The sequence below is a fragment of the Propithecus coquereli genome, unplaced genomic scaffold (genome assembly GCF_000956105.1).
Source record: "Propithecus coquereli isolate 6110/MARCELLA unplaced genomic scaffold, Pcoq_1.0 Scaffold158, whole genome shotgun sequence".
Classification (NCBI taxonomy): Eukaryota; Metazoa; Chordata; class Mammalia; order Primates; family Indriidae; genus Propithecus; species Propithecus coquereli.
Genome location: NW_012140302.1, coordinates 4,083,954 through 4,110,349, shown reverse-complemented (window position 1 = coordinate 4,110,349; position 26,396 = coordinate 4,083,954). Strand labels below are relative to the sequence as shown.

Below are 26,396 nucleotides of genomic sequence, written 5' to 3'. Positions count from 1 at the left end.
GTCTCGCCTTTCCAAACACTCAGGGCTCAGTCCGACGTTTTAGCGAGTCCGCGTTCCCTGAGCACAACCCAGCTGGGTGGCGGGGAGGTGATGTGGGTGTTGGCGGGGCGGGGAACAAGAGGCCATTGACAGGGAGACGAAACTGTCCCTGGATGTAAACATCACCATGGAAACTCCGCAAAGACTTGCCAGCAAAGATTCTTTCCCCTTCTTCTCCCACCCCGAAAGCAGGGCAGGGAGGACGCCCAACCCCGCCTACACCGTGCTCTCCATCACCCACTCGGAGCTGCCGAAAGTCCCCCGGGCCCCCACCAGGTCACTCTCCTCAAAGGGCAAGAGCATGCCGTTGACAGAGAGGCTGCGCTTCGTCCAGATGTTCGAGACCCTCCGAGGGGGACTGTAGCCACCGGGGGCGACGCCCCCCGCGGCGGCGGCCGCAAAGTCCCCCATGTCGAAGGAGTGGCTGCGTTTGGTCTTGCCCTCCAGGGGCAAGGGGAGCAGGCTCTTGGCCCGCGCGGCGGGGGGCCCCAGCAGCGGCTCTCGGTCCGAGTGGCGGCCCCTGGCCGAGGTCCCAGAGCCCCTCCCGGCTGGAGTCCTGGAGTCCAGCAGCTCCTCCTTTCTCTGACTCTTGAGGTCCAGGGAGGCAAAGGCCCCCATCAGGCGGTCAAGGTTGGGCTTGGGGCGCGCGGCGGGGGGTGGGAGCCTCCAGGGGCCCCGTCCCAGCCCCGCCGCCTCCCCGCTGCCCAGGGAGCTGGAGGAGGACGAGTCACTGCCGCGCGCCAGGCCGAAGTCCGCGCGCTCGCGGCGCACCACCACCTTGGGCGGGCCCTGCGGAGCGGCCTGCGTGCCGGTCCCCGGGGGCGGCGCGGCCCCGTTGGTCTGCGAGTACACGTTGCTCACTGCTGCAGCCATCTTGCCCGGCGCCTCGTGGTTGCAGACCTTGTAGCGCACCATGAGGATGACGATGAAGACCAGCAGCGTGGCCACGATGATGCCCCCGATGACCAGGATCATGGTGCCGCCCAGGATCTGGCTGTGCATCGACTGGCACTGTGGGTAGTCGGCCTTGGTGAAGAACTGGGCGCAGCCCACGATGTTGGTGGCTGTGAGCGTCGTGGCCGTGTCGTCCCACATGGCCAGCACGCATAAGTCGTAGCCAGTCCCCGACACCAGGTTGTTGACCACGAAGGCCTTGTTGGAGGCTGGGATCATCCTGGGGAGGGGAGGTGGACACAGAGCGTTAGGGGTGGGGGGAAGGGCAGGGTGATGGGGAGGGAATGGAGGCAGAAGGGGAGAGAGTGACAGAGAGGGGGAGGGGAGAGACAGAGCCAAACAGACTCAGGGACAGAGAGACACAGGGGCCCAGAGCAAGAAAGAGCCACAGAGGGGTGAAGAGACACAAAAGGGGAGAGACAGAGAGGAGGGGGAGGAGGCAGGGCAGGGGCAGCAGGTGGCAGGAATAGGGCATAAGGAATAGCGCAGAAGAACATGTGAGTAGAGACCCAGGTCAGGAAACGGAGAGTTAGGTTGGGGTGAAAAGGAAAGAGAGAGAGAAGGATTCAGGCATGGAGTGTCACAGAGAGGTGTGGACAGAGAAAGACACATCAGCGATCCGGTGAGGAAGATGACCCAGAAGGTAGGGAAACAAACAGGCAGTGAGCGTGAAGAGGAGGGGAGCGGGAAAGGGACGGGGCGAGGCAGAGGCAAGAGGGGTTGAGAGGTGGAGGTGAAGAGAAGAAGGGGAGAGACTCAAGCAGGGGTGAGGGAGGACACACAGGAGGGCGAGGGGGAGACACGGAGAGGCAGAGAGGTTAAAGGTGTGAAGAAGCAGAGATTATACACAAGGGCACGCCACCTCCCTCCTTCCCCCATATCTGCTGCAAATATCCCTTCAGCCTCTGGGGGGCGCAGGGTGAGAGTCGAGGCAGCCTGGCCCCCTCCAGCCCACCCCTCAGGCTCAGTCCAGCCTTGCCTTGTCCTCTGAGACCCATCAGGACCACACTCAACACGTCCTGAGCCTTGTCTCTGGGCCAGGTGCTGCGCTGAGTCAGGGACAGGGTCCTGCCCGGAGGAGCCACCGCCACCCTCATCTCCGTGACTCAGGAGGGAGAGCATTTGCTGCGGCAGCCTGTGGCTGGGGGTCCAAGCAGAAGGGGGCTGGAAGCCGGAGAGGCAGGCGCGCCGCTTGGAGGGGGAGGGACAGCGCAGTGTGGAAGACTGGAGGGCAATTCTGCATCTCAGAAGGTAGGGACGATCCCTCCTTGTAGCCATAGTAGCCGGGCTCACTCAAGAGCCCTGGGGGGAGTTTCTCTAGTCAGGAGGACTTTGACTGCCCCCTCCACCCTAGTGTAGAGTCTGGGGGCAGCAGTCTCCCCACGCTGGCGCCTGCCCACTGCAGCCTGGGCCCCTCCTGCCTGGAGCCCGGATGCAAACCCTGTTCTCCAAGACCCTTGTCGAGGCATCATGCCTTCTGCTGCCTCCAGAAATGGTGCCTTTGTCGCCTCCATGAACACTCCTGCAGAAATACTGACCTAGGCCTGAGAGTGCCATTCTATAGCTTTCCTGGGAGCTCCTCCATTCCCCCAAAGTCCCCATTCTCCCATTCCCCACCGCCTGAGAATGAAAGGGCTCCGTGAGGTCCCATGAACCCCTCAAACCCAGAGCCAGGCAACTTAATTGAGATCTCAACTATGAAATACCAAAGTCTGAAAACTTCCGCCTGGGAACCTGTGGAAGGATTGGAGCTGACAGGCAGATATTGACATCCTGTCAGTGGGCAGCCCTGGAGGCCGCTGCCTCCCTCCTCAGCGTCCTGGCCCTCTCTGCTGGGGGAGCCACACTGGAGGAAACTGAGCCCCAGACCCACCCCTACCCCAGCACAGTGTTTGGGGCGGGAGGGTGGGGAGGTGGCCCCAGCAAGGACCCTGCAGCCAGCCCCTTAGGCCTATCCAAGGACTGCACAGCCACACTGTTACCTGGGCCTCAGGACAGTCCTGTGAGGGCAGTGATCCGCACTCACACTTCACAGAGAAGGGTGGGCTCACGCTCAGAGAGGCCAGGTGATTTGTCACAGAGCTGGGACTGCCAGGACAAGGTAGTTGGGACTTTTTTAACACTAGCTTCTGGGTCCACCGTCTGGGCTCATTCCTTAGCATGTGACAGATATGGGGGCGTTTTTCCTCACTGCAGTGGGAAGTCTGCCTTGGCCTGTGCTGGTCCACTACTGTCTTCCCTGGAGCAGGGCTCAGAGCCCGCTGTGGCTCACACTCCTCCAGCAGCAGGATCCTGGCCTGCTGGGACATCTGCTGGGCAGGGCCCCAGGAGCGCTGTGTGGCCAGTGCTGCAGGGAACACTTGAGTTCCCCGAGGCCTGGTTTCTTCTCCCTCAGGGCTAGTGATGTGAGTTGGAAAGGCAAGAGCTAAGCACACCCAGAACAGCGACAATAATATGGGCAAATATCATCTGGTAACCTTGTCCCAGGCTCTGTTTTAAGTGCCCTATGTCAGCGTAGTCCTATAGCAACTCTCTGAGGGAGCCACCAACCTGATCCTCCTTTGACAGATGGGGAAACGGGTGCAGAGGTGTTAAGCAAAGATGGCAGAGCAGGGATTGAGACCCAGGAGTCAGCTCCAGCCTGCTCTACATCACTGCGCTCCACCACCTTGCTGAGCAGGAACAATGTAAGAGCACATGCAGCTGAGGAGGCGACAGGCATGTTCGTTTATTGAACACCTGTTATGTGACATGGGTTTCCACATTCATTGCTCCATTTAACACAACAACCTCAGGACACAGAAAATGCACTATAAGCCCAGAAATTGTCTCGGTGTTTAGCCACTTTCTCCTAGGAAGCAGACTCTAATACTATCACCATTACTACCACTAATAACAACAAAAGATGAAGAGTAGCTAATATGAGGGCTTACTCTGTGCCAGGCATTATTTTGAGATATCTAAGGGGGATATCTCATTTAATACTGCCAATAATTGTCAGGAGGTATTTACTGTTCTGTCATTGCCACTTTGCACATAAGAAACTGAGGCACAGAAAGGTTTAGCTACTTGCCCAAGGATGCCCAGCTAGTAAGTGGCAGAGCTGGAGCCAAAGCAGGCAGTCTGGCTCCAGGGTTCTGCTTCTGACCACTGGGCAGTGCTGCATCTCGGACACTGTCCCATCTTCCTGTCCTTCCTGGGCAACTTTGTATGGGACCCTGTCTGCTTCCCAAGTCAGGGGAAATCACAACGTGTCGACGCTGCAGTTGGGCTGTGCTGCTGATGCAGGTGTAACAGGGCAGGCCGCTGGCTCCAGGGAGCAAGGACCAGGCTTGGCAAATCTTCCCACTGTAACGAGCCCATCAGAAACAGAGGAACAAGCCCGCTTCCCAGGGTCAGATGAGGAGCAGGAAGGCAGCTCCTGGTTCCTCTCCCCCATGGTGTGTGTATGTGTATCTCGGGGCAGGAGGAGTTGGGGGAACTTCAGGAGAGCCAGAGCCAGCTGACTCAAAATGGCCTCGGCTGGCAAGGTCAAGTTTGCCTCGCTAATAACAATAACCATATCACTGAGGGATTATCTTGTGCTGGGAAGTTTACGCGCATCATCTCATTTAATTTCCTGCCAACCCCCCCCCGCCGCCCCCCGAGGAAGTTATTATCACTCCCAGTTAGAGAAGGAGGAAGTGAAACAGTTTGCACTTCCCCTTGGGGGAAGGATGACAGGGCTGAGGGGAGATGGGATCCACGGGGATCTAGAGCCACACTTCTTAATCAGAAGCTAGACCACGCCCTGCTCCGGGCAGCCAATGGACAAACTGCATGAGAAAGGCACGCGAAATGGGCAGGACTGAAACGGAATGCATCTCCACCCTTGTGCCTCTGTCTCCCATGATGCCCCCAACAAACCACCGACCACCCCCTAAGTTAGCTCTGGGGAAACCAGGCTGCCCCTTCGTTCCTGCCCTCAACCCGTCACTGTGGCTGGTAGGCTGCACCATGTGCACACACTCTGCCTTCTACCCACACACACCTTTGCCCTGGCCGCTCCCTTTCTGGTCTGGATGGACACAGCAGCGCCCAGGCGGGCTCTCTGACTCAGCCCGTGCGCCCTGAGCGTCCACTGGCACACCACCATCTCCAGAGCGCTCCGCCTAAAACACGACTCTGGCCGTGCCCCCTGTCTGCTGAGACACTGCTCAAGAGCGAGCCATGATCTACGAGAGACAGTCCAAGCTCCTTAGCTGGGCGCCCAAACCAGTCTGCTCTCACGTTCTTGTCCTCCCACCCACATGCCCTCTGACTTTGCCACATTCTCGAAAACTTGCTCACGTAGGAAAACGCCTCAGAATCAGCCAGGCCCTTCGGGGGCAGAAGGCACACTCTCAGAGGGATAATTGAAGACCTCATTTATAAAGGGACTAATTGCAAAGAGGTGGATAGGGTTTGGGGGACAACCAGGAACATGCAATAACCCAGGGTTAGTAGCAATTTAGCTGTTCTCCCCTCCCCACCTCCAGGCCCACAAAGGAGAGAGAATCGTATAGGTCAGTATTACTCATGGTGTGGCCCCCAGACGGATGCTGTCCATGAACTAGTGTCCCCCTTCCATCATCAAACAGTACAGAAGTTGAGAGTAAGCGTTAAATTTTTATAGCAATTGGGCATTGGTTGTCACATTCAAATGCATGATGATTTTTTCTGATAATTTATTTCTATTCTTACAAAAGCACTGGTCTGCAACAGATTGGGGAAAAGCAAAACTGGTCCTTCACGATGAACAGCTTGAGGAGCGCTGGCCCAGAGCATGCTTTCTCAGCCTTGGCACTGTCGACACTTTGGGCTATATATGTCTTGGCTGTGTGGGGCTGTCCTCTGCATTGTAGGATGTTGATGGCATCCCTGGCCTCTACCCACTAGGTGCCAGAACATGCCCCCAGTGTGACAACCAAAAGTCTCCAAACATTGCCGAATATCCTCTGGAGGCAAAATCACCCTTCCCCTCATTGATACACATTGATCGAGAGCTGCGGTCCCCAGCCCACAGGCTGAGAACTGGTACTGGTCTGTGGCCTGTTAGGAACTGGGCCACACAGCAGGAGGCGAGCAGCAGGCGAGCTGAGCGAAGCTTCATCTATATTTACAGCCGCTCCCCATCACTCTCATCACCGCATAAGCTCCGCCTCCTGTCAGATCAGCGGCAGCATTAGATTCTCATAGGAGCGTGAATCCTATTGTAAACTGCGCATGCGCGGGATCTAGGTTGCACACTCCTTATGAGATTCTAATGCCTGATGATCTGAGGTGGAGCTGAGGCGGTGATGCTAGCGCTGAGGAGTGGCTACAGATACAGATTATCATTAGCAGAGAGGTTTGGCTGCACAACAAACATAATGCCCTTGATTCATCCAGAAACCATCACCCCTTCCTCGTCCATGGAAAAATTGTCTTCCATGAAACTGGTCCCTGTTCCCAAAAATGTTGGGGACTGCTGGTCTAGAGAATTTGGTTGAGGAACGAAAGCTGCTGGGCAACCTCACAGGGTGGGAAGCAGACAAATAAGTAGCCCGATCTCACTCTCTTCTCTGCCCCAACCACCTGCTGCTCTCCACGACTGAACCCAGCCAAAAGCCCAAGTTCATGGGGGCACGCTGTTCAGCCTTCTAGGGTACACAGCAAGGAGGAGGAGGGGAGAGTGGATCCAAGGGACAAAGGACAGTAACTGGCTCAGCCATCAGGTCACTGCCCTCTCTGTGAAAAACACGTTCCTGAAATGCTGATAGGTTGCTTTCCGTCATGTAAACTAGCACCATCTCTGTTAGCAGAAAACATGAATTGCTATTTTAAGTTGCTCCAATGTGTTAAATTTAATTAGGCTCACCAGCTCTAAAAGACAATTTGAAACTGCAACCCCAAGCACTTACCCAGGAAAAACAAAACAAGCACAAGCGGCTGCTTCTGAGTTGTTTGCCTTTCTTTCTCTCTTTTTCTGTTAGTACTCGTTTGACATTTGTTCCTTCAGTTTAACACTAACAAACACATCTACAGCTGATAGCAGAGGTTTAAGAGATCACAGGAGTGTACCGGTTATTGTACTGTTTGCTCTCAAATCTGCTTTCCCCCTCCGCCGGCCCTGCTGAGCGCGGTGGGGAAATACATTTGCCAGGCTCCTCGCCTGTTGCTCGGTTCCTGTGCCCTCGGGCTGCAGGTACAGTTGGCTGAGGGAGGCAGTGGGGGGAGGCAGGAGAGGTCAGGCACCTCTTTCTCTTTTTCTTCTTCAAGCGGTTTCTCCCTGTCAGCCCCGGAGTCTCCTCTGTGATTCCAGCTACTGGGTTCTAGCTCCTGCCAGACACACTTGGATCTCACCCTCTGGTCATACCACCTCCTCCCGCGATCTGTGGTCTTCCAGCCTTGGATGGGGGTGGACAAGCGCTAGTGGCTCCCTGCTGTTGCCAATCTGTGACACCTCACCATCCGTCCCCTGGTTGACAGTGTCGTCTCCATAGCCCAGTCCCTGCACTGAATTCCCTCTTTCAAAACCCTAAATTGTTGTTTTATTTTTCTGACTGAATCATGAATGACACAGGAGGTAACATGTATCTTGATGAGAATATTCTACTAACTTATCATTACTTCCTCACACTTGGGGAAAAATTATTGTTACTTCGTGTCAGCAGCAGCACATCTTGGCTGGACCTGGTGCAACTCCAGCTTTAGGAAACACTTTTCCACCTTTCTGGAATCACTCATCACGCTCCAAACAAGCCCACTTGATCCCATTGCGTACAGCATCCGCATCCCTCTTCTGGAAACGTCATCGCTTTCTCCAGCTGGTGACCTCGTCCTTTAAGACCTGGCTCATGTATCACCTCTGACCTCACCAGAGCTTCCTTCTCTTCCTTCTCCCTACACCTCCTTCCATCCGTCCCCCTGGAGAGCCCTTCTCCCTGGGGGTGGTTTCCCTTGAGGACATCTTTGTATCTCTACTGCCAATCATGCTGTCTGGCCTGGAGTTGACGCTGAGTACATATTTACCCTATGGCTGAGCAGTGAGTGCAAGTGCTTTGTTAAATGTTAAGGCCTAAACACAGGTGAGGGGTTCTTATTTCAGTGCAAAGGATAGCTAGCTGGGAACTCTCAGGCACAGGCCGGTCCTGAGATCTTTCTGGAGAGGTGTCATTCTATACCCTCGAGGCTCAGGGCAAGGGCTCCTGAAGACCTTTCATGGAAGGACGACACAGATATGTTTGGGGTGGGGGAGTGCAGCGTGTAGGCAAACGTGTGTGTGCTGGAGAAGACGTGTGTGGAGTATGTCTGTGTATCTAAGACATTCCATTTGTCAGGTGAACGTGTGTATTCGTGACACGTGTGTGCGTGTCAGGGTGTGGGTGTTCACGTATACACGGTACGTCAGGGGCCTGGTCCCAGGCAATGTTAGTGACCGTTCTGCCCCTCTTCCCCCACCCAGTCCCGCTCCCCCAGAGGCTCCCACATCTCCTGACACTTCTAAGGTGACCCCTGTGTGACCTCTCCCAGAGACCCTTGCAGGCTAAGCCGTCTCTTTCCTGATGGAACAGACTTCGTCCCCATAAAAGGAGTTTGGGGCCTCAGGGAACGGGAATGGGAGGGGAGTCTGAGCGTTTCCTCCTCGTCCCCGTGGCAAAGCCTGTGCGCTGACTACCAGAACCCCGCTCCCCTTTCGTGGCCTCCGTGGCCTCCCGCCTAGACTACATTCCCAGCCTCCCCTGCAGTGAGGTGTGTCCAAGTGGCACCTTCTGGCAAATGGGATGTGGAGGAAGTGGCGTGTGCCACCTCGGGCTGAGCCTTCACAAGACCGGGAGTGCCTTCCCCATGCCTTCGTCCCCTTCTGCCAGGGGACCCTGGGGTGGTGACGAAAACCGGGCCTGAGGGGAGGTGGAAACTGGTGCCCGAGTCTCCACCTATGGAAGGTGTCCTGACCAACCTGGTGCACTGCCCTGGGCTGTGAGGACGGCGGGAACCCGTCGCGCTCCATTCTTTGCACACTTGCAGCCCTCCGCAGCCGCCTCCCCCGGCTAGCACAGCCCTGCAGGTGGGATGACGGGAGCCTGCTGCTTCTTGAACCTGCCAAGGGTGCCCCTGCCTCAGGGCCTCTGCACTGGCTGTTCCCTTTGCCCGGATGCTCTTCTCCAGATATCCCTGTGCTCACTGTCTCGCCCATTCAAGTCTCTGCTCCGATGCTGAGTTTTCAGGGAGCCCGTCCCTGACCACCCTGTTTAACACTTGGGCCTCCCCAAGCCTCTCACTTTGTCCCATTTTCCCCGTTGTGCTTTTATTGCCCGATAGGCAATGTAATTTACTTACTGTGCTTACTGTTAGCCGTCTTTCTCTCCTTGCGTGCCGGCTCCCTGAAATCAGGACTATTTTGTCTGTTTTGTTCACTGATGTTTCCCCAGCGGCTACAACAACACTGGGCACATAGTAGGCCCTTGAAAACATTTGTTGGATTGGTAAACAAAATGAATGTTCTATATCAGCACTGCCCAACACAGTGGCTGCATGTGACCATTTAAATTTAACTTCAAATTGATTAAAAGCAAATAGAATTAAAAATTCAGTTCCTGAGTCATGCCAGCCAGATTTCAAGTGCTCAGTAATCACATGTGGCCAGTGGCCACCACACAGGATAGCACCGCGTGGAACATTGCCATCATCACAGACATTTCTATTGGACGGTGCTGTTCTAGAACACGCTGAGCAGCTCCGTCCATGTGCCCCAGCAGGTGGTATGAAGAGTGTCACTTTCTATGTGAGCCCTGACATACCAGACAGCCGGGCTGGTCCAGGGAGGTTGTCCAGCTCAGGCGCAGCTCATGCCAAGGGAGGACTTGGTCATGGAGGCTTCAGTCCAGGCCTTGAGCTGCTCTCCGTGCTCTCGCAGGCTCTGGAGGCTGCGTCCCTTCTTTGTGGTTCTTGCAGCTTCCCTCAGCTCCTAGGACCTCTGGGTGCAGCGTGCTCTCTCTGGGGAGCCTGGCTTAAGCTCACCTGTCCCCGGGAGTGCTCTGACCGTCATGCTCAGCCTGCACCCCAGCCGCTCCCCGCGGCTCAGTCCCACTGGCAGCGCTGCCTTCCCTGGTCCTCAGGCAGGGACAGCCCTTGGCCACACTGGGATGTCGGGCTCCCTCTGGTCCTTTGTTTCTATACCCTGTTTCTGCTTTTTCACTTCCTATCTTCAAGCCACCCCTTACACTTCTGATGCATCTCTATTAAGAAGAATCCCTGATAAATTCAATGACAGTGATAGAGGTCAGCCCTCCCTCCCAGGAATGTGGCCATTAGAAAGGGCAGCTGAAGAGGCAGCAGAGTGCGGTGCTCATGCGTACAGACTCTGGGCCACACGGCAGGGTTCGAGTCCTGGCTCTGCCACTTAAGCAGCAATACCTTACCCTGGGCAAGTTTCTTAACCTCTCTGTGACTTAGTTCCTTAGAAATATCCTATTTCTGTAAAACGGGGCATTCGTAATCTCTGCCTTAGAGGGTTGTTGTGAAGATTCAATGAGTCAGTGTCCAGCACAGAGTGAGCTCCACATGAGGGTCCGTTACATAAAGGAGTGGGCAATGCTTAACCCACTTAGCCCAAAAGAAATGTCTCTCTGATGGTGGAGATCCAGGCCTCGGGGATTTCAGGCAGGTAAACCTCACACAAGCCAGAAACCGGGCGGCTTGGGCAGTGCCTGATCCCAGCTGGACTGGCAGGGAGATGTCTCGGCTTCAACACTTGAACACTGTATCTCCCTCCCACCCCCAATCTGACTCTTTTTCAGAAGACACGTGGCTGAGTGATTGCAGAGGTTACTGGAAATTGGGCCACAGCGAGCTGGGCCCCAGTAGGCTGCCTCTGTGCTCATTCCCCCAGAGTTTACCTGGTGACAGGTGAGGATCACACTTGGGGAGGCCCAGCCTTTGCTCCCTGGAGTGGGTGGCATGGCAGACCCAGCTGCCTGGCAAAGGTTTGGGAAGGTCACCAGCGCCGGTGTGGGTGGAGATGACTTGTCAGGGAGGGCCTTCCGCCCTGCTCGGTGGGGCTCCTTCATGCAGAGGATAAACAGGAGGTCAGAGTATAGGTGTTGGCACTGGAGCCCCTGGGTTCGAACCCTGGCCCCATCACTGGCCAGCTGCGTGAACTTGGGCAAGCCACTTAACCTCCCCGTCAAAGGGGCAGATGATTGAGCCCCTCACAGGGATGCTATGAGGACCGAGTCAATCCCTGTAATTTGAACAGTGTCTGATCCGTAGTGAGCGCTCTATTTATGCTAGTGATTGTGACCAAGGGAGTTGTCCAGCGGCCCCAGTGAGGTCAGAGCAAGGAATCCAGGCATGAGGCCAGGTACCAGCTGATGGGGCAGGTACCCGTCCGGCTCAGGAGGCCCGCCGTCTGAGGTCTGGCAGTCTGTCTCGGTGCAGGGCGCTGGGACCAGCTTGTCCTCTGTGTCCGCTGGCCATTCCTAGTTCTCCCTCTGCCCTCTCCGTCCACAGACTGCAGGAACTCGGGCTGGGAATGGCCCTGAGAGCCACCCTGGTCATCAGCGCCTCCATAACAGGCCTACTGGCTGTCAGCACCCTCCGCTCACACACTTCCAGGGACGCGCCAGGCTGTCATCCCGGCTCTGGACAACCCTGCATGGTTCACGTGAGGCTGTGGTCTGACAGCCCACTCCTTCCTCCTGCCAGCCCTGACGCCACCCCCGGGGCGCCCAGACAAGGCCGCTTCTTTCTTTCACACATGTCCGCGCTTCCCAAGCCATGAGGCAGCTCTCTCACCCCACCTCGGGTTTTCGCTTCTCCAGGAGTAACATTTCCCTTCCTCCCGACCCTTTCCTCTCAACAGGGTGTCCAGCCTGCCTCCCGGCTGCTCCCGTCTGGTCGCACGCCGGTTTGTCTTTGGCCCTTTTCCCTGGGGGTGGGAGGGGTCTGGGCGGCAGAGGACAGAGTGAGACTCCACATTCCCCCAGTGGAATATCACCCTGCTCGTGAGCACGCCCTCCCCAAGAGGACATCGGATCGCGCGTATCCACCGCGGCTCACGCGGAGCGGACTGTCAGTGGACGGGTCCTGTGCTTTCCCCACGGCCACCTTGAGCCTCACCGCTCCCACTCTCTTCTCAAGCAGTGTCCCGGTCACTGAGGGCGGAGCCAGACCGGGCGAGCTCTCCAGGCCGTGTAAACTCTCTCTGTCTCTGTCTCCTCATTCGAGTCTTTACAGATATGGAACTTTTTTCTGTGTTTAATGATCCTTAGCTTCCAGTCCCCAAGGACTGGGTTTGCATGTCTTAGAGGAAAGAGTATGGGCTTTGGAATCAGACAGAAATATCTCTTTAGAGGCCAGTTCTGCCCCTGACCAGCCGTGTGACTCTAGACCTGCGGTCCCCAACCCCCAGGCCATGTCCCAGTACCTGTCCGTGGCCTGTTAGGAGCCGTGCCGTGCACCTCCGCCTGAACTCTGCCTCACCATCCCCCACCCCCATCCATGGAAAAATTGTCTCCCAGGAAACCAGGGTGCCTGGTCCCAAAAGGTTGGGGACTGATGCTCTAGACCATTTCTTCCCTCTCTCCGAGCCTCGGGTTCCTCACATGTGAAATGGGATAGTAACACCAACCTTCCGAGTCTGAGAAATTAAGTGCAGTAGGGATAAACGTGTCTGCTCCTTCCCCAGGCCATTTGGTAGCACAAGAATGATGACTATGATGACGATAGTTGTCATTTATCTCCTGGAGGAGCTGAGAAGAGCTTGCTCAACAACAATTCATCACTTAGAGAAAAAATGCAGAAGGTGTCAGATCAATTATACCTTGTTGTAAACACAGACGTGTGCAAAATGAAGATTCCCCACCAGCTGTGTCCAAGACACGCGAGAACAACCAGCATACGCCAAGTCGACACCACCTAAGCGTGGACCTGATCTGATCATTCACCCTAGTTGGCAGATCCATAATTTCATGGCGGCATCACGGGGCAAAGTCAGCGCCAGCCTCCTTCAAAATCCTATCACCTTTGAGTGCAGATGTCTTTATTATATGGGCACACTTGTAGCTCCGACTCAGGTGGTGCAAATGCAATATATGTAACTTAAATGTTTGTATCCCTGTAAAAATTTTGAAAAAAAAAGAAAAAGAAAAAGAATACTATTACAGTGCTCACTTGGGCAGCACTTATACTAAAAGTAAAACCACGCAGAGAAGATCAGCATAGCCCCTGCACAAGGAGAACACAAATTTGTGAAGCATTCCATATTTTTATGAAATTTTGATGCGTGTTACAACCTGAATAAACCTTGAAGATATTAGGCACAAACAGACAAATGCTGTGTGATTCCACGTATAGAAATGACCTAGAGTTGTCAAATCCATAGAGACGTACAGCAGAAGGGTGGTTGCTGGGGCCGGGGGAGGGAGAAACGGGGAATCACTGTTTAATGGGTACGAGTTTCCAGTTTGCGACGATGAAAAAGTTCCAGATGGTGATGGCTGCACAACAATGTAAATGTAGTTAATGCTACTGCTCTGTACACTTAAAAGTGGTTAAAATGGTAAATGTTACATTATATATATTTTACCACAATAAAAAACGACAAAAAATATCCTATCACAAAGCAAATTCTGCCTGGCAGGCAAGAGAGCAGAGGTTGTTGGAAATACGTCTGTCACTCTGGCAAGGCTGATGAACACTTGGGTGGCAGTCACCGCTGCAGGGGCTTCTTGGTTATGTTGTCCTGGGCTTGGTTGGCCCTGTCTCACCTGGGGCAGGGGGCAGCACTTGGGGAGGGGTCCTGGGTGGGGGAGAATGGCCCCCTGGCCATCTGCCTGCTCCTGTGCATCTGTCCTGAGGGCAGAAGAGCAGGGTGGCTCCAGAGCAGGGCCTGGGAAGAGGTTGCTGAAGACAAAGCGTGGTGCTGCACGCAGCAGGCCGGGGTTCGAGTCCCACTCTGGCACCAACCAGCTGTGTGACCCCAGCCAGATCACCTAACCTCCTCTACCTTAGTTAAACAGCAACACTAGCACTTGCTTTGTAGGAGTATCGTCAGGTTAAGTGAGGTCAAGTGTGCTAAACTCTTAGCACAATGCCTGGCGATAAATGAGTGAACAGAAAACACTGGGTTTTGTTTCAATGACGATAGTGAAGTCAGTAGTGACCCTTAGGCTTAGTCCATTCATGCTGCTTAACAGAATATCACAGACTGGGTAATTTATTAAAAAACTCCAAAATTTATTTTCTCACAGTTCTGGAGGCTGGAAGTCCAAGATCAAGGCACCAGCCTTTGGCTTGGTGAGGGCCTTCTTGCTGCGTCCTTGCAGCGGGTGGGAGGGCGAGAGAGACAGAGCTGCCTGTTTTATAAGGGCCTAATCCCACCCGCGAGGGCTTTGCATTCATCAAAGGTTCACTTCTTAAAGGCCCCACTTCTTTATGCCATCACATTGGGGATGAGGCTTCAACCTACGGACATTCAAACCACAGCACCCTTAACATGGCAAATCAGGGTGCAATGAAGTCCTCAGTATTTCATGGATGGGTATTGGGGCTTCACCTTTTCCCTCAGTTGTAACCCTCCCCTTCTGTCAGATCGGAAGGGCTTTGAAGGAGGAAACTGTCTCAGTCCCCAGGCTGAATCTGTGCTGTAGTGAAGAAAGCTTACTGACTGCGCTGCGCTAGCTGAGGCACTTCACAACCCTGAACCTCACTCAGTTTTCTCACCTGAAAAATGGGTTAATAATATTGATCATATGGTGTCTTTGTGAAAATTAAGTGTGATGGTATTTGTTCAGTACTGAATGCAGTGCTTAGAATATGTTTATGCAATGAAAAGTAGCCGTGATGATGTTTGGATTTGATGCGTGAAGATCAGGATCAAACATTGGCCCTGCCATCTGCTAGCTGAGCGATTTTGAACAAGGAGCTATCACTCCTTTGTCAAATGGGAATGGTAATGCTACTACCTATTGAGGACTGCGCTCTGATCTTTCTTCTTTTGCCCAGATTCCTTTCTAAGAGGCTTGGCAAGTCATGCCTACAAACAATAAAATCTCACTTAATGGGTTTGATTAACCCGAAATAATGTGATTTGCTTTCTAACCTGATTCCTGTACAGCATTGCAGGAGAGACAGAAGCCCCCTCGCCTTAACTCAACTTCCTACTGACCGCTGTCTTTACTCCGGCACCCCGTCCACCGACTCCGGGTTTTCAGACGAAGATTAACTCTTTCGACCAATTGCCGACTAAAGAATCCCTAAAACCCACCTGTGACTTGCAGGCCCACGGCTTCGAGATGTCCCACCTTTTAGGGCTGAGCCCATGCATTAGATTTATGGTTTTACCTGTAATTCCTGTCCCTATGAATGTATAAAACCAAACTATAATCCGGCTGCCTCGGGCGCATTTTCTCAAGACTTCTTGAGAACTTGTCCCCTGGGCTGTGGTCACACACATTGGGCTCAGAATAAACCTCTTTAAATTATTTTAGAGTTTGGATTTTTCTGTCGACGCTATCCCGTAGGACCGTTGGGGAAACCTACTGAGATATGAGCTACTTGGATGCAGGATGCAAGTGGCAAAGCATCCACAAATGCAAGGTGTTGCTTTTTATAATGAGGACACTCGGCACCCACGCGTGAGTGGCGGAGAGACTTCCTGGCACTTCCTTGGGGGCTGCTCCGAGCTGCCTGCTGGACACTGGTGTGCTGAGTCGCTGCATCATCCTGCCCACGGGCTCAGCCCGTGAAGAGATGCCCTCTCCACCCCGTGGCCAGGAGGCGCCCACTCAGCACTTCTCTGGGCTGTGTTTCTGCTGATTCTCCCCAGACACCTCTGTCTCTAACAAGCAGGCTGGCCTGGAAGGGATTTAATTAAGGGTGGAGAGAGTAATGACCTCAGGTGGGCAGCTGGGAGGCCACTCTGTCCAGACAAATGGAAGGCCCTGACACAGTCCCAACCCTGGAGTCAGCAGGAGGGAGGGCGAGGGAACAGAGCTGTCCCCACCCACCATCCTCTCGTCCAGGCTGGATGGACAAGGCTCTAACTCCTGCTCTGTCACAACTTGCTGTGCAAACATGGGCAAGTCACTTTCCTTCTCTGTGCTTCAGTACCCACTGTGGACATTCTAGAATGCCACAAGAACATCATTTGCAAGGGGTGACGGGAGCAAGGGGAGGCAGGAGGTGGGTGGTGCTCAGCATCAAAGGGCTATGGGAGTGGGGGCACCAGGTCCCCAACCCTGAAAGCACACAGGAGTTAGCACCAAAGTGACCTGGGCTCTGGGCTCAAATGCCGACTGCACAACTGACTGGCTATATATTTACTCCATTACTTAACTTTCCGGAGCTGCAATCATCTTATTTGTAAAAGCAGTTCGCAAACTCAGTTTGCAGAGTCCCATGAGAATTAGAGACAATGTATGTAAAGCATTGGCACACAACATATATACACTAACAAATCATTTGTGTACGTAGTGACTGCCTACCTACTGTATTATTGTCCATCCTCTGTCTGCCTGTCAACCTATTATCTTTTTTGACAGACAACACTAACACTGTCCGGTGCACCCATCTGCCAACAGGACCTCTCATGGTGGCAGACGGTGAGCCATCTGGGGGCACGGGTGGTCCTGGGGGCCGGGGTCTCTGCTGAGTGGGCGGATGACAACCCTGGCATTTATCCATTAGCCAGGAGCTTTAAGGGGAGGCTGGCCTGGCCTAGAGGTGCCCCATCCTCGTTTTGCCTGGGAATAACAGAATAGAGCCACTAAACGCACTTCAGTGTCCCGGGAGGATGGTCATGTGGGCCTGTGATCTTTCAGTCTGGAAGTAATCATGTGAGTAAATCATAGACTTACTCTCATCTGTAATTTTTTGGAGTCTCTCCAGCTCTATTTATCAGGGTACTTGGGTCTGAAGCCCCAGAAATTGGCCTATTCAACTCCCTCTCCTGCTCCAGCCAGGGAGAGGCCGCGCTGGGTGGCAGGTGGGAGTGAGGCTGAGGATGCTCACCTGCTCCTCTTGCACACGCAGGAGGGATGGAGGGCGGAGCCCGGCTGGGGCCGGGGGGAGCTGTGTGCGTGTCCATTGGCCGGTGTGTGTGTGTATAGTATGTGCGCACGTGAGTGTGAGTGCATGCCCACTGGCTGATGTTTGTGTGGGTGTGTGAGTGTGTGTCTGCCGGCCAGTGTGGAAGCAGCCCCGTGTGTGAGCAGAGACGGGAGGAGGTGTTGGCCTGAAGTTGTGAGCATCTGTGAGCATGTACCTGAGGGGAGAGCATTCGAGTCTGTCCTTGCAGGGTCCCACAAGGCCCTGCAGGATCTGGGCCCACTCCTTCTCTGCCCCACCTCCCATACGCCGCCCTGCGCTCGCTCTGCTCCAGCCTCCCTGGCCTCCGGTGGCTCCCCTGAAGCTGGAGCCCTGGGGGCTTTGCCCTGGCTGTTCCCTTTGGCTGGGATACCCTTCCCACACTGCGTGTCGGGCTCACCTCCTTCAAGCCTTTGCTCGATCTTGCCTTCCCAGTGCAGCCTGCCCTGCCGCCCTATCTAATATTGCAATTTACCCTGAAGCACCCCGCCCCGTCCTGCCCTGCGGTTTCTTTTTTGCACGGCCCTTCCGGCCTCCCAGCACCTACCTCATTTACTCGCTCACTGTGCCTGTTGCCCATCCCCCGTGAGGACCAGGTTCTCCAGCTGTTTTGCTCACTGATGAATGAATGGGGGCATTTATTTGAGGGCACATTTGCCTCAGCTTTCTCATCTGTAACATGGGCACAATCACAGAAGCCATCTGCTCCGTAGGGTTGCTGGACAGATTAGATGGATGACTATTAAAAGCGCTGAGAATAGAGGGTGGCACAAGGTTCGATAGATGTTCCCATCATTATCATGCTCCGTTACAGCGTGCAAGCAAGGGGGCACGAGTGATCTGCGCGAAGGACTCAGCACGGTGGCAGGCACCCCGGGGTGACGATGCCTGGTAAACACTTCTCACCTCACTCCTGCCCCACCCCTTAAAAATTCTCAGGAAGGAAAATTCCCTGACCTTCCTCAGCCATGGGAACCCACATTTTGGGGCCCCTTTTGAGTTGGGAAGTGAGTTATCGGTAAATGTATTATCTTTTTTGCTTTTTAAATCAAGGGAGGAAGCCAGTGAGCCCCTCCCCCTGCCCAGCCCTGGGCTGCACAGCTCCTGGGCCCTGCGTGTGGTTAACAGGCTGTGACTGACAAGGACATCCTCCGATGGATTCAAGGGCAGCTCAGACCATGCAGGACTTGGAGCTCTGGTCCCGGAGTCTCGAGCCCAGATTCTTCTCCCAGCTCTGCAGCCCCTAACAGCCTTTGAGGCTGGGGCAGCTCCCACCCCTTGCTCTGGGTCTCTGCCCCCTCCTTCCTCTGCACGGGGAGGGAAGAGGAAGAAATGGAACTAGACCATTTCTTAGGTAATTTCCAGACTCCTTCATTCTTCTAAGAAATTTTCGTGGAGCACCTATGATGTACAGGCATTGCTCTAGGCACCGGGGGACAGCAGTGACCACCAGTGACACGAGTCCCTGCCGTGTGGAGTTGACACCCTTGGTGGGGAAAGGGCAGACGGCAGCTTACTTAGCGTGCTAGGCGGTGGACTGCGCTACGGAGAGCAGGAAGAGTAAAGCAGGTGAGAGCGAAGGGGAGCGTGTTGGGAGTCGGGGGCTGCTCAGCTTTAAGCGGGTGCTCAGGCACAACCTCGCTGAGCAGGCGACATCTGAGATGGGGAGATCTTAACATTCTGGGAAGCTATGAAGCTCAGGGATTCTTAGCGCTGCTGTATTCCAGAGAGAGCACCGTGTGGGGGCCCTGGAGCCCCTTCTCATCTTTTTCTCCATCTCTGCTCACACTGGCCCCCAGCTGCCCGTGGGTGATGTGGCTGGAAGACAGATCTGCCAAATTCCCAAGAGTGGGGAGTGATTCACCACTGTCTTTATTCACGTTCCGGTATTTCTCAGCTCCCGTGGCTATTACGGAATAAATATGACCTTTTATTCTTCACTTTGCTTAAGACTCAAGGTCAACAGCCCAGCTGTGATCTATCGGCTGCTGTCTTCCCTGGACGTCCCCGAGCCAGGAGGCCGCATGGCTGTCAGAGATTCATGACACCATCCTCCAGACCCGCACGCCACCTGCCCCTTGGCACTGGGCCCCGGCCTGGCTCGGCCAGGGAGGCAGCGGCCATGGTGGCTCTGGGGGATGATGGTTCATTGAGGGCAGAGACCAAGCCATAAATCTCCCCTCTCTCCCCCCAGCCCGCCCCATCACTAGGTTGAACCGTGACCCGGGTTTCATTTCAGTCTGGGAGGAGGCAGCAATAGGAGGTAGAGCGGCCGTGGTTCAAATGGCGAGTTATAAATTAGAACGCCTGAAGACACCGCCATCGCTTTTCCCCGCGTGGAGAAAGGGCAGAAGGCACGCAGCAGCCTGCCTGCCGTGGGTGGATCCTCCAGGCCCTTTCAGCAGTCGGCTTCCTTCTGCCTTCAAAGAACAGACATCACCAGCACTGCCGGAAGTTCTTCCACTTGTCTAACCGAGACCCCACCTGAAGCACTCACCTGTTTCCTCTTGTTTCTCCTGATTGTGGGCTGGTTCGTATTGCCCCTGGTTCCTCCTGGTGGTTCCGAGTGACAACGGGCTGGTGGTTCTGGGGTTGTTAGTAGATCAGGTGACTTGGAAGGGGACAGTATAGAAGGGAATGGCAAAACGGGCCTTTATTTTGAGGACATCACCTGTGCCTCCCAGACACCCATCTCACTCCTCTCCCTCCTAATTCGTGTCCTGGGAGGATGAGAAGTAGCCAGGAGCTCTTTGGAGCTCAACAGGCCTGTGCTTGAATTCTGGCTCTGCTATTTCCTAGCTGGGGGACCTCGGGCAGCTCACTACCCTCTCTGACCCTGAGATTCCCATCCCGTAAATCAGACAAAACAGTAACATCTGCCTCCCGGGGGGGTGGGGGGGCTGCGACGGTGCTTGGCACAGGTGCTAGCTGTGTATTGTCAAGGCCTCAAGGTGTAGACCCTGGAGCCAGCCTGCCTGGCTTCAAATCCCAGCTGGGACGCGTCAGGCAAGCTTCTCAACCAATTTCTGCCTTGGTTTTCTCATCTGTAACATCGAAATAATAACGGTACTTTCGTGGTCAGGACATTGAAAGAATTAAGTGAGCTGATAAACAGAAACCACTCAGAGCAGCACAGGCATGGAATACTTTCCCAGAAAGGTTGGCTCTTATAATTCCATCATTATTGGGGGAGAAACCACCTGAATTTACTTGGTTCTTTTGACCTAATTCCATCAATCGGCCTCGTGATTTATAATCCACTTATTTCCAACCAAAGATACGAGATGACTTACCACATAAAAACATATAAAATGAGACAAGTACAATTTGTTAATGTTTTATGGAAGATCAAAAATCAATAAATAGGCTTGAGCTGGAAGGCCTGGCCCCCCAGGATGGGTCATTGTGACACTCAAGCTCCAACTTCACATATAAGCCCCACATGACCACAAAGCTGAACGCAGCCGTGGACCACTCTATCGTGAGAGCAGCCGACGGAGGCGGGGCAAGGTGGCGCAGAACAATGCGAGGGTAGTGGTTTTGTTAGGGGGCCCTGTCTATGTGGGACTTGGCACCATAGGAAGTGAGGGCGGGCGGAGGCTGCCTTCAGATGGGGGTGTCACCAGCTGGGGAGGGGCTTTCTCATCCTCTTTGCTCTGGATAGGCTACACCAGTGTACTGCCCACGGCTGGACCCTACACAGGCAGAGAGACATCAAAAACCTGCTACGGACTAGAGGCAAGGGACCAGGAGATGCACCATAGGACACACCCCAGGCCTTGTCCTGCACCAGAGACAAACAAATGTGGCAGCCTTTACCTGCAAGCCCTCTCATTCCTCTTCACTGATTGAGCTCCTACTTGACCGTCTGGGTCACCTCCTCCAGGAAGCCTTCCCTGACCTTCTGGAGCTGGGTCAGTCCCCCAGGACCTGCTGTCACAGATACTTGCATGGCACTTATCACAACTGAGGCTACTGAATCAGTGAACGTCCCCTGGCATAGTTGTTTGATGTTTGTCTCCCTGGGGAATGCAAGCTGCAGGACGGCAGGAGTGCCCTGTTCATAGCCACCTTCCCATGTGCAGCCCAGACCTGACATCATAAGCACAAAATAAACACCTCTTGACTGACTATAGGTGAAGGCAAGAATGGAGGAAGGCGGCAGGGGAGGATGTTGAATCCTAAAGAATAGCCTTGAGTGAACCGTGATAATTATTTTCAAAAATTAAATGGACCCACTATGGAAAAGAATTGATTTTATTCCTGATGAAGATCGAGGCGGAATCTGAGGGTGGGAGGTGGAGGGAGATGGATTATGGGGCCGTTATGAGGAAAATCCTTTTAGCCAGTGGCACCCACCAGCGGTGTGGGCTCTTGAAAAAGAGGAGAGGGGAGGTTTCTCGTCTCTGGAAGTTGTTCCCCCACAGGGCCAGCCAACACCTCAAGGGGGTGGCGGGAATGAGGAGGGATGGGCAGCAGGAGTGGTGGGCACCACGCGGATTCACAGGGAAAGGAAAGGGTTGGCCTGGATGACCTTGAACTGACCTTTCTCACTCTAGACCTTTTTTAGTCTGAGAGTAGCAAGAACTAGGCCCATTTTAAAGACAAAAGAACTGAGTTCAAGATAGTTGCAATGAATAAGCAACTGGAATGGTCCCAAGGATTTTGATTCTGCCCTTCCGCCCCTGGGCTCTCATACCCTTGGCAACATGTCCCCACAGGGGAACAGGGCTTTAAGATAGCCCTAGGACCCTCCTGACTCACTTCCTCCTGCTGCTGCTCAGGCTGCCACTGTGCCCTCCATCAGGTCAGCATCCCCTGTTAGCCAGTCCCAGAGGAAACCACTTTAGCATCTCCCAGGTATCTGCCCATTATAGACGCAAAGAAGTGCATTTCTAATGGTGGAATTTTAGGCCCTCTGATCTGTGAAGGAAGTGTATTTAAATAGGGTCCTTTTCCTGTGCCCATTCTAGGCAGTGTGGGGAAGAGTAGGGCTTGGGTCTAAACCCAGGAGCTCCTGCTTTCCTGGCCTGGGGGAGGTAGCCCCCACCCTATGCACTCTTGCCACAGGATGGAAGGTTCCTTTCAGCCCCTGCCCCTGAGGGAAAGGATTGCTGAGCACCAGCCAAGCCCACCCGGGAATTTTCAAAGCCTCCCTGTTCCACTCAGACCTTCCTCCTAGCAACAGTCAGAGCTTAAGGAGCAGAGCAAGGCAGCCTTGGGAAGCAGCCCTTGGCACGGGCTCACACGCAGTGGCATTTTGACGGGTGGTAAAAATATCTCTCTGGTATTCAGTGCCGGCTGCCGCTGCCGCTGCCATCTCGGCTTCTAAGACCCTGTCTCCGTGCCCAGAGCCTCGGCAGCCTCTCCAGCTGTCTGCACCCGCCTCGGGGGACAGCCCAGTCACCAAGCCCCTGATGACCACAGGCCACGCTTACACCCCACGACTGCCACTTTCATGGCCAGGGCCAGGCACCAGCAGAAATGCACTTAAGAGCCACTAGAGAAGGAGATTTATTATCAGAAACACTGCAGCACACGCCTAATGGGCTAATTAAACAAGAACATAATAATCACTCCCTGTCAGAGCACGAGGATGTGGGTTGGCGCCGGGGCAGTGCCCGCTGAGGAGCGGGGGCAGCGATGGTGTGAGGGGCTCTGCTCTGCGCAGGGAGGTCAGACCCTCCGCTCCACTCGGGGCCTTGAGCTGCTCCTCAGTGAGTTTTCCAGGCCTGGCAGACACAGGCCCAAGGATTCTGCCAGAAAAATCATCACAACATGCTGCTTTGGTCCCTACCCAAGCATTTCCTGCCTGGTCACACACCCACACCCTGATCTCCTCCTGCCCAAACGGGGAGAGACGGAAGAGGCCCTTCTCCCATTCTGTAGATGTGGACATTCGGGAGCAGGAGGGTCTCAAGACACCACTAAGACCCCTGCAACCATCACCGGCCTCCCTGCTTCCACCCCTGCCCCTTGTAGCGTATTCTCCACGCAGCAATCAGAATCTTCTTTCTTAATAGCATCGTGCCACTCTCCTGCTTTCGGTCCCTCCAGTGCCTCCCATCCCATTCAGGATCAAATCCAAGGCCTCACCATGGCCCACGAGGGCTCCATGACCCAGCCCTACCCAGTCCTCTAATGCTGCATTCCAACCCCCCACCCCGGGCCAGGGACCAGTAGTGGTCAGAGGCCTGTTAGAGATTGAACTGCAAAGCTCTGCCCGGCCCCCTATTCACGGAAAAATTGTCTTCCATGAAATTGGTCCTTGGTGACAAAAAGGTTGGGACCCCTGCTCTAATGCATTCACTGCCACTCTTTCTCCAGATGGACCAGAGTCCTTGCTGCTTCTCCAGCAGCATAAGTACATTCCTGCCCCAGGGCCTTTGCATGTGCTGTTTCTCCTGCCTGGCTCCCTCTCGCTTCATTTAAGTCTCTGCTCTGATGTCACTCCTTAGCAAGGCCATCCCTGACCACCCATATAAAACAGTAGCCCTCTAGTCTCTGTCCCCCTACACTGCTTATTTTTCTTTCTAATGCACAGTTTTAAATTTTTGTCTCTCTCCCCTATGAGAATGTAAGCTCCTTAAAGACAAAGACGTTTGCCCATCTCTTTCTAACCGTGGGATCTTGGCCAGACAATAAATACTTGTTGAACCAGAAATAAATATCTGGTTCTAAATCCAGAGTCTTCCTCACCACAGGTCATTCCTCCCCTCAGAACTGGACCCTGGCTCCCCCCACCAACAGGGGAAAGCCCGAGGCAAGCACAGGGGCTGCGAGCTCCAGCTCCACTGCCTCCGAGCTGTGGGACCTTGTAAGTCCCATCTGCCTCCCTTCTTAGTCCATTTGCCTTGCTATAAAGGAATAGCCGGGGCTGGGCGATTCATACAGAAAAGAGGTTTATTTGGCTCGCGGTTCTGCAGGCTGTACAAAAAGCACGGCGCTGGCTTCAGGGAGTTTCTAGTCATGGCAGAAGGCCAAGGGGGAGCGGGTGTGTCACATGGCGACAGAGGGAGCAGGAGAAGGAGGAGGGGCCAGGCTATCTAAACAACCAGCTCTCTTCTGAACGAATAAAGAGAACTCACTCATTACCACGTGGAGGGCACCAAGACAGTCATGAAGGCTCTGCCCCAAGGACCCAAACACCTCCCACCAGGCCCCACCTCCAACACTGGGGATCAAATTTCAACATGAGATTTGGAGGGGACAGACATCCAAACTGTAGCACTCCCTATGGCCGAGTCCTCATCTGTCGAATGACAATAAAGGATCACACTTCGAAGGGCTTGTGTGAGTACCAAACGGGAGCATGCACGGAACGTCTTTAGAACAGCAGTAGGGCCTGGTAAACTCAGCTACAGTGCGTGACACTCACGGCCACCCATCCTGCCCTCTTCCGACCTGTCTGAGGAAACCTCCTATCACTTCCCCAGAGCAGTGGTTCTCAAAGTATGGTCCCCGGACCAGCAGCATCAGCGCCCCTGAGAGAAGGTACTAGAAACGCAGATTCTCAGACCCACGCCACCCCTGCTGAATCAGAAAGTCAGGGCTAGCATCCTGCGTCTGTGTGTTAGCCAGCCCGCCAGGTGGTTCTCATGCATGCTCAGGTTTGAGACCCACTGCCCCGGAGACAGCCTTTCTGCCAGGAAAGTCACGGGTGGCAAATTGAATGATTGGTCCTGTTTCTTTACTTGCCTGTGACAACACGATACATCCACAGCCTTGTCACGCTTGGCGCTGAGTAGAGCGCGTTACCTGCGCCTTGACTTTGGCCGCGTCACTTACTGCGGCCAGTAGGGTTCCGCAGATGTGACACCAACGGAAGCTGGACATTTGTTTCTGCACTCGGGCTTGCCCTCCTGCATCTGTGCTCTCGCCATGACAGGACCATGCCCAGATAGCCACTGTCCCCTCCCAGGGCTCCAGAACGAGATCACAGAGAAGATGCAAATCAGGCCTGGAGCCTGAAGCCAAGCGTAGCCCAGCCCGGCCCGGGGGGGTGGCCAGCTCACCTCCAACCAGCGTGCAGACCCACGACTACGTTACAGAAAATTAAACACGCGTGGTGCTAAGACACCTGGAGTTTGAGGTTGTTACGCAGCAAGATTGCGGCAGCGGCTGGCTGATGCACAGGGGCCCTCGACGGGCCTTGACGAGGCCTGATCAGTCCTGCCTCTGCGTCTCTCCTCACTGGTTCCACCTAAAACAGTCACCCCTTCCCTCTTCCTTCCAAGTCCCACCTTGGCCCCGGGACGCAGCTCACACTTCATTCCCCTGCCCCCAGAGCCCCCGGAATACACTCCTCCCTACCCAGGCGTGGGCATTCCCTTCCGTCAGCTCATGAAAAAGCTCAAGTAGACAGATTTCACCAAGAAATCCATTTACATTTTAACCTTTTAGGGGGCCAATTACTAAACCGAAAAGCTCCTTAACTTAGCGCCATCACTAATCACCTAGCTGGGAGGATCTGTGTCTAACAGATGGCGCGCGGCTCCGTCTCCTCGCACGCGCCTTCCTCGCTGTGCCGGGGGAGCCGGCCCCACGGCGGGGTCAGCCCCACAGCCACGGAACAGCCCCGAGCCCATCTCTGGAGCCCACCCAGACTAGAAACAGCTCTCCTTTGTAAAAGTCGATGAGCTCGCTCGTCCACACTGCACGTCTGCACGGCCCTGCTTTCACGCTGGGTGGCACGTCACGTTCCGCGGCTTTGCGCCACTCTTCCTGCTCACCGCCCACCTTAGGGACTCTGAAGATGATGGGCGCTAATTTGGCTTTTCGTCTGAACTCTTCTGTCACCCACAAGGTGCCCGCTCCTGTCACACACGCACACGCCAGACCCCGGGCCTGACTGGCGAGCACCAAGACATTCCTCTGTGTTGCTCGGGGTCTTGCTGTCGCACAGATGAGGAAAGAGCACTCGCAGGGAGGCAGAAAGGCAGCCCCGGCAGCCCCCTGCCCAGGCTGGCCTCAGCCACAGACGGGTTCCCGGCTGCAGGGAGGGTGTGGGCGGGCGCCAAAATGTGAACGACCACGATGCTTCACCCTTGCGGCTGTGGCGGTCGTGGGCCCTTCCAACGTCCGCCCCTCTTCCAGACTCGCTGCAGAGCGCTGGCTGTGCCTGGCGGGGAGGAGATCTGCCTGAGCAGATGATCACCCTCCGCAGCCCCCAGCATGCATGGGGGGAATCCACCGAGGCAGCAGCTGAAGCCAGTTGGTAGGATTTTGGGGGGTCCTGTAAAGGGGTTGAGTCATCCAGGAGGTTGGGCCCTGTCTTGGTTTGGGCTTCCCGGAAGCAGACCCTGAGACAAGGC

General features: G+C 54.7%; 1 protein-coding gene across 1 annotated transcript in view; it reads right to left on the bottom strand.

Moving 5' to 3' along the window:
• Nucleotides 1-255: 255 nt before the first annotated feature.
• Nucleotides 256-26,396, bottom strand: part of LRFN2 (leucine rich repeat and fibronectin type III domain containing 2) — a 186,556-nt gene continuing 160,415 nt past the window's right edge. The window contains exon 4 of the mRNA XM_012640828.1: nucleotides 256-1,213. Coding sequence (XP_012496282.1) covers nucleotides 256-1,213 — 958 coding nt within the window. The remainder of the gene's footprint in view (nucleotides 1,214-26,396) is intronic.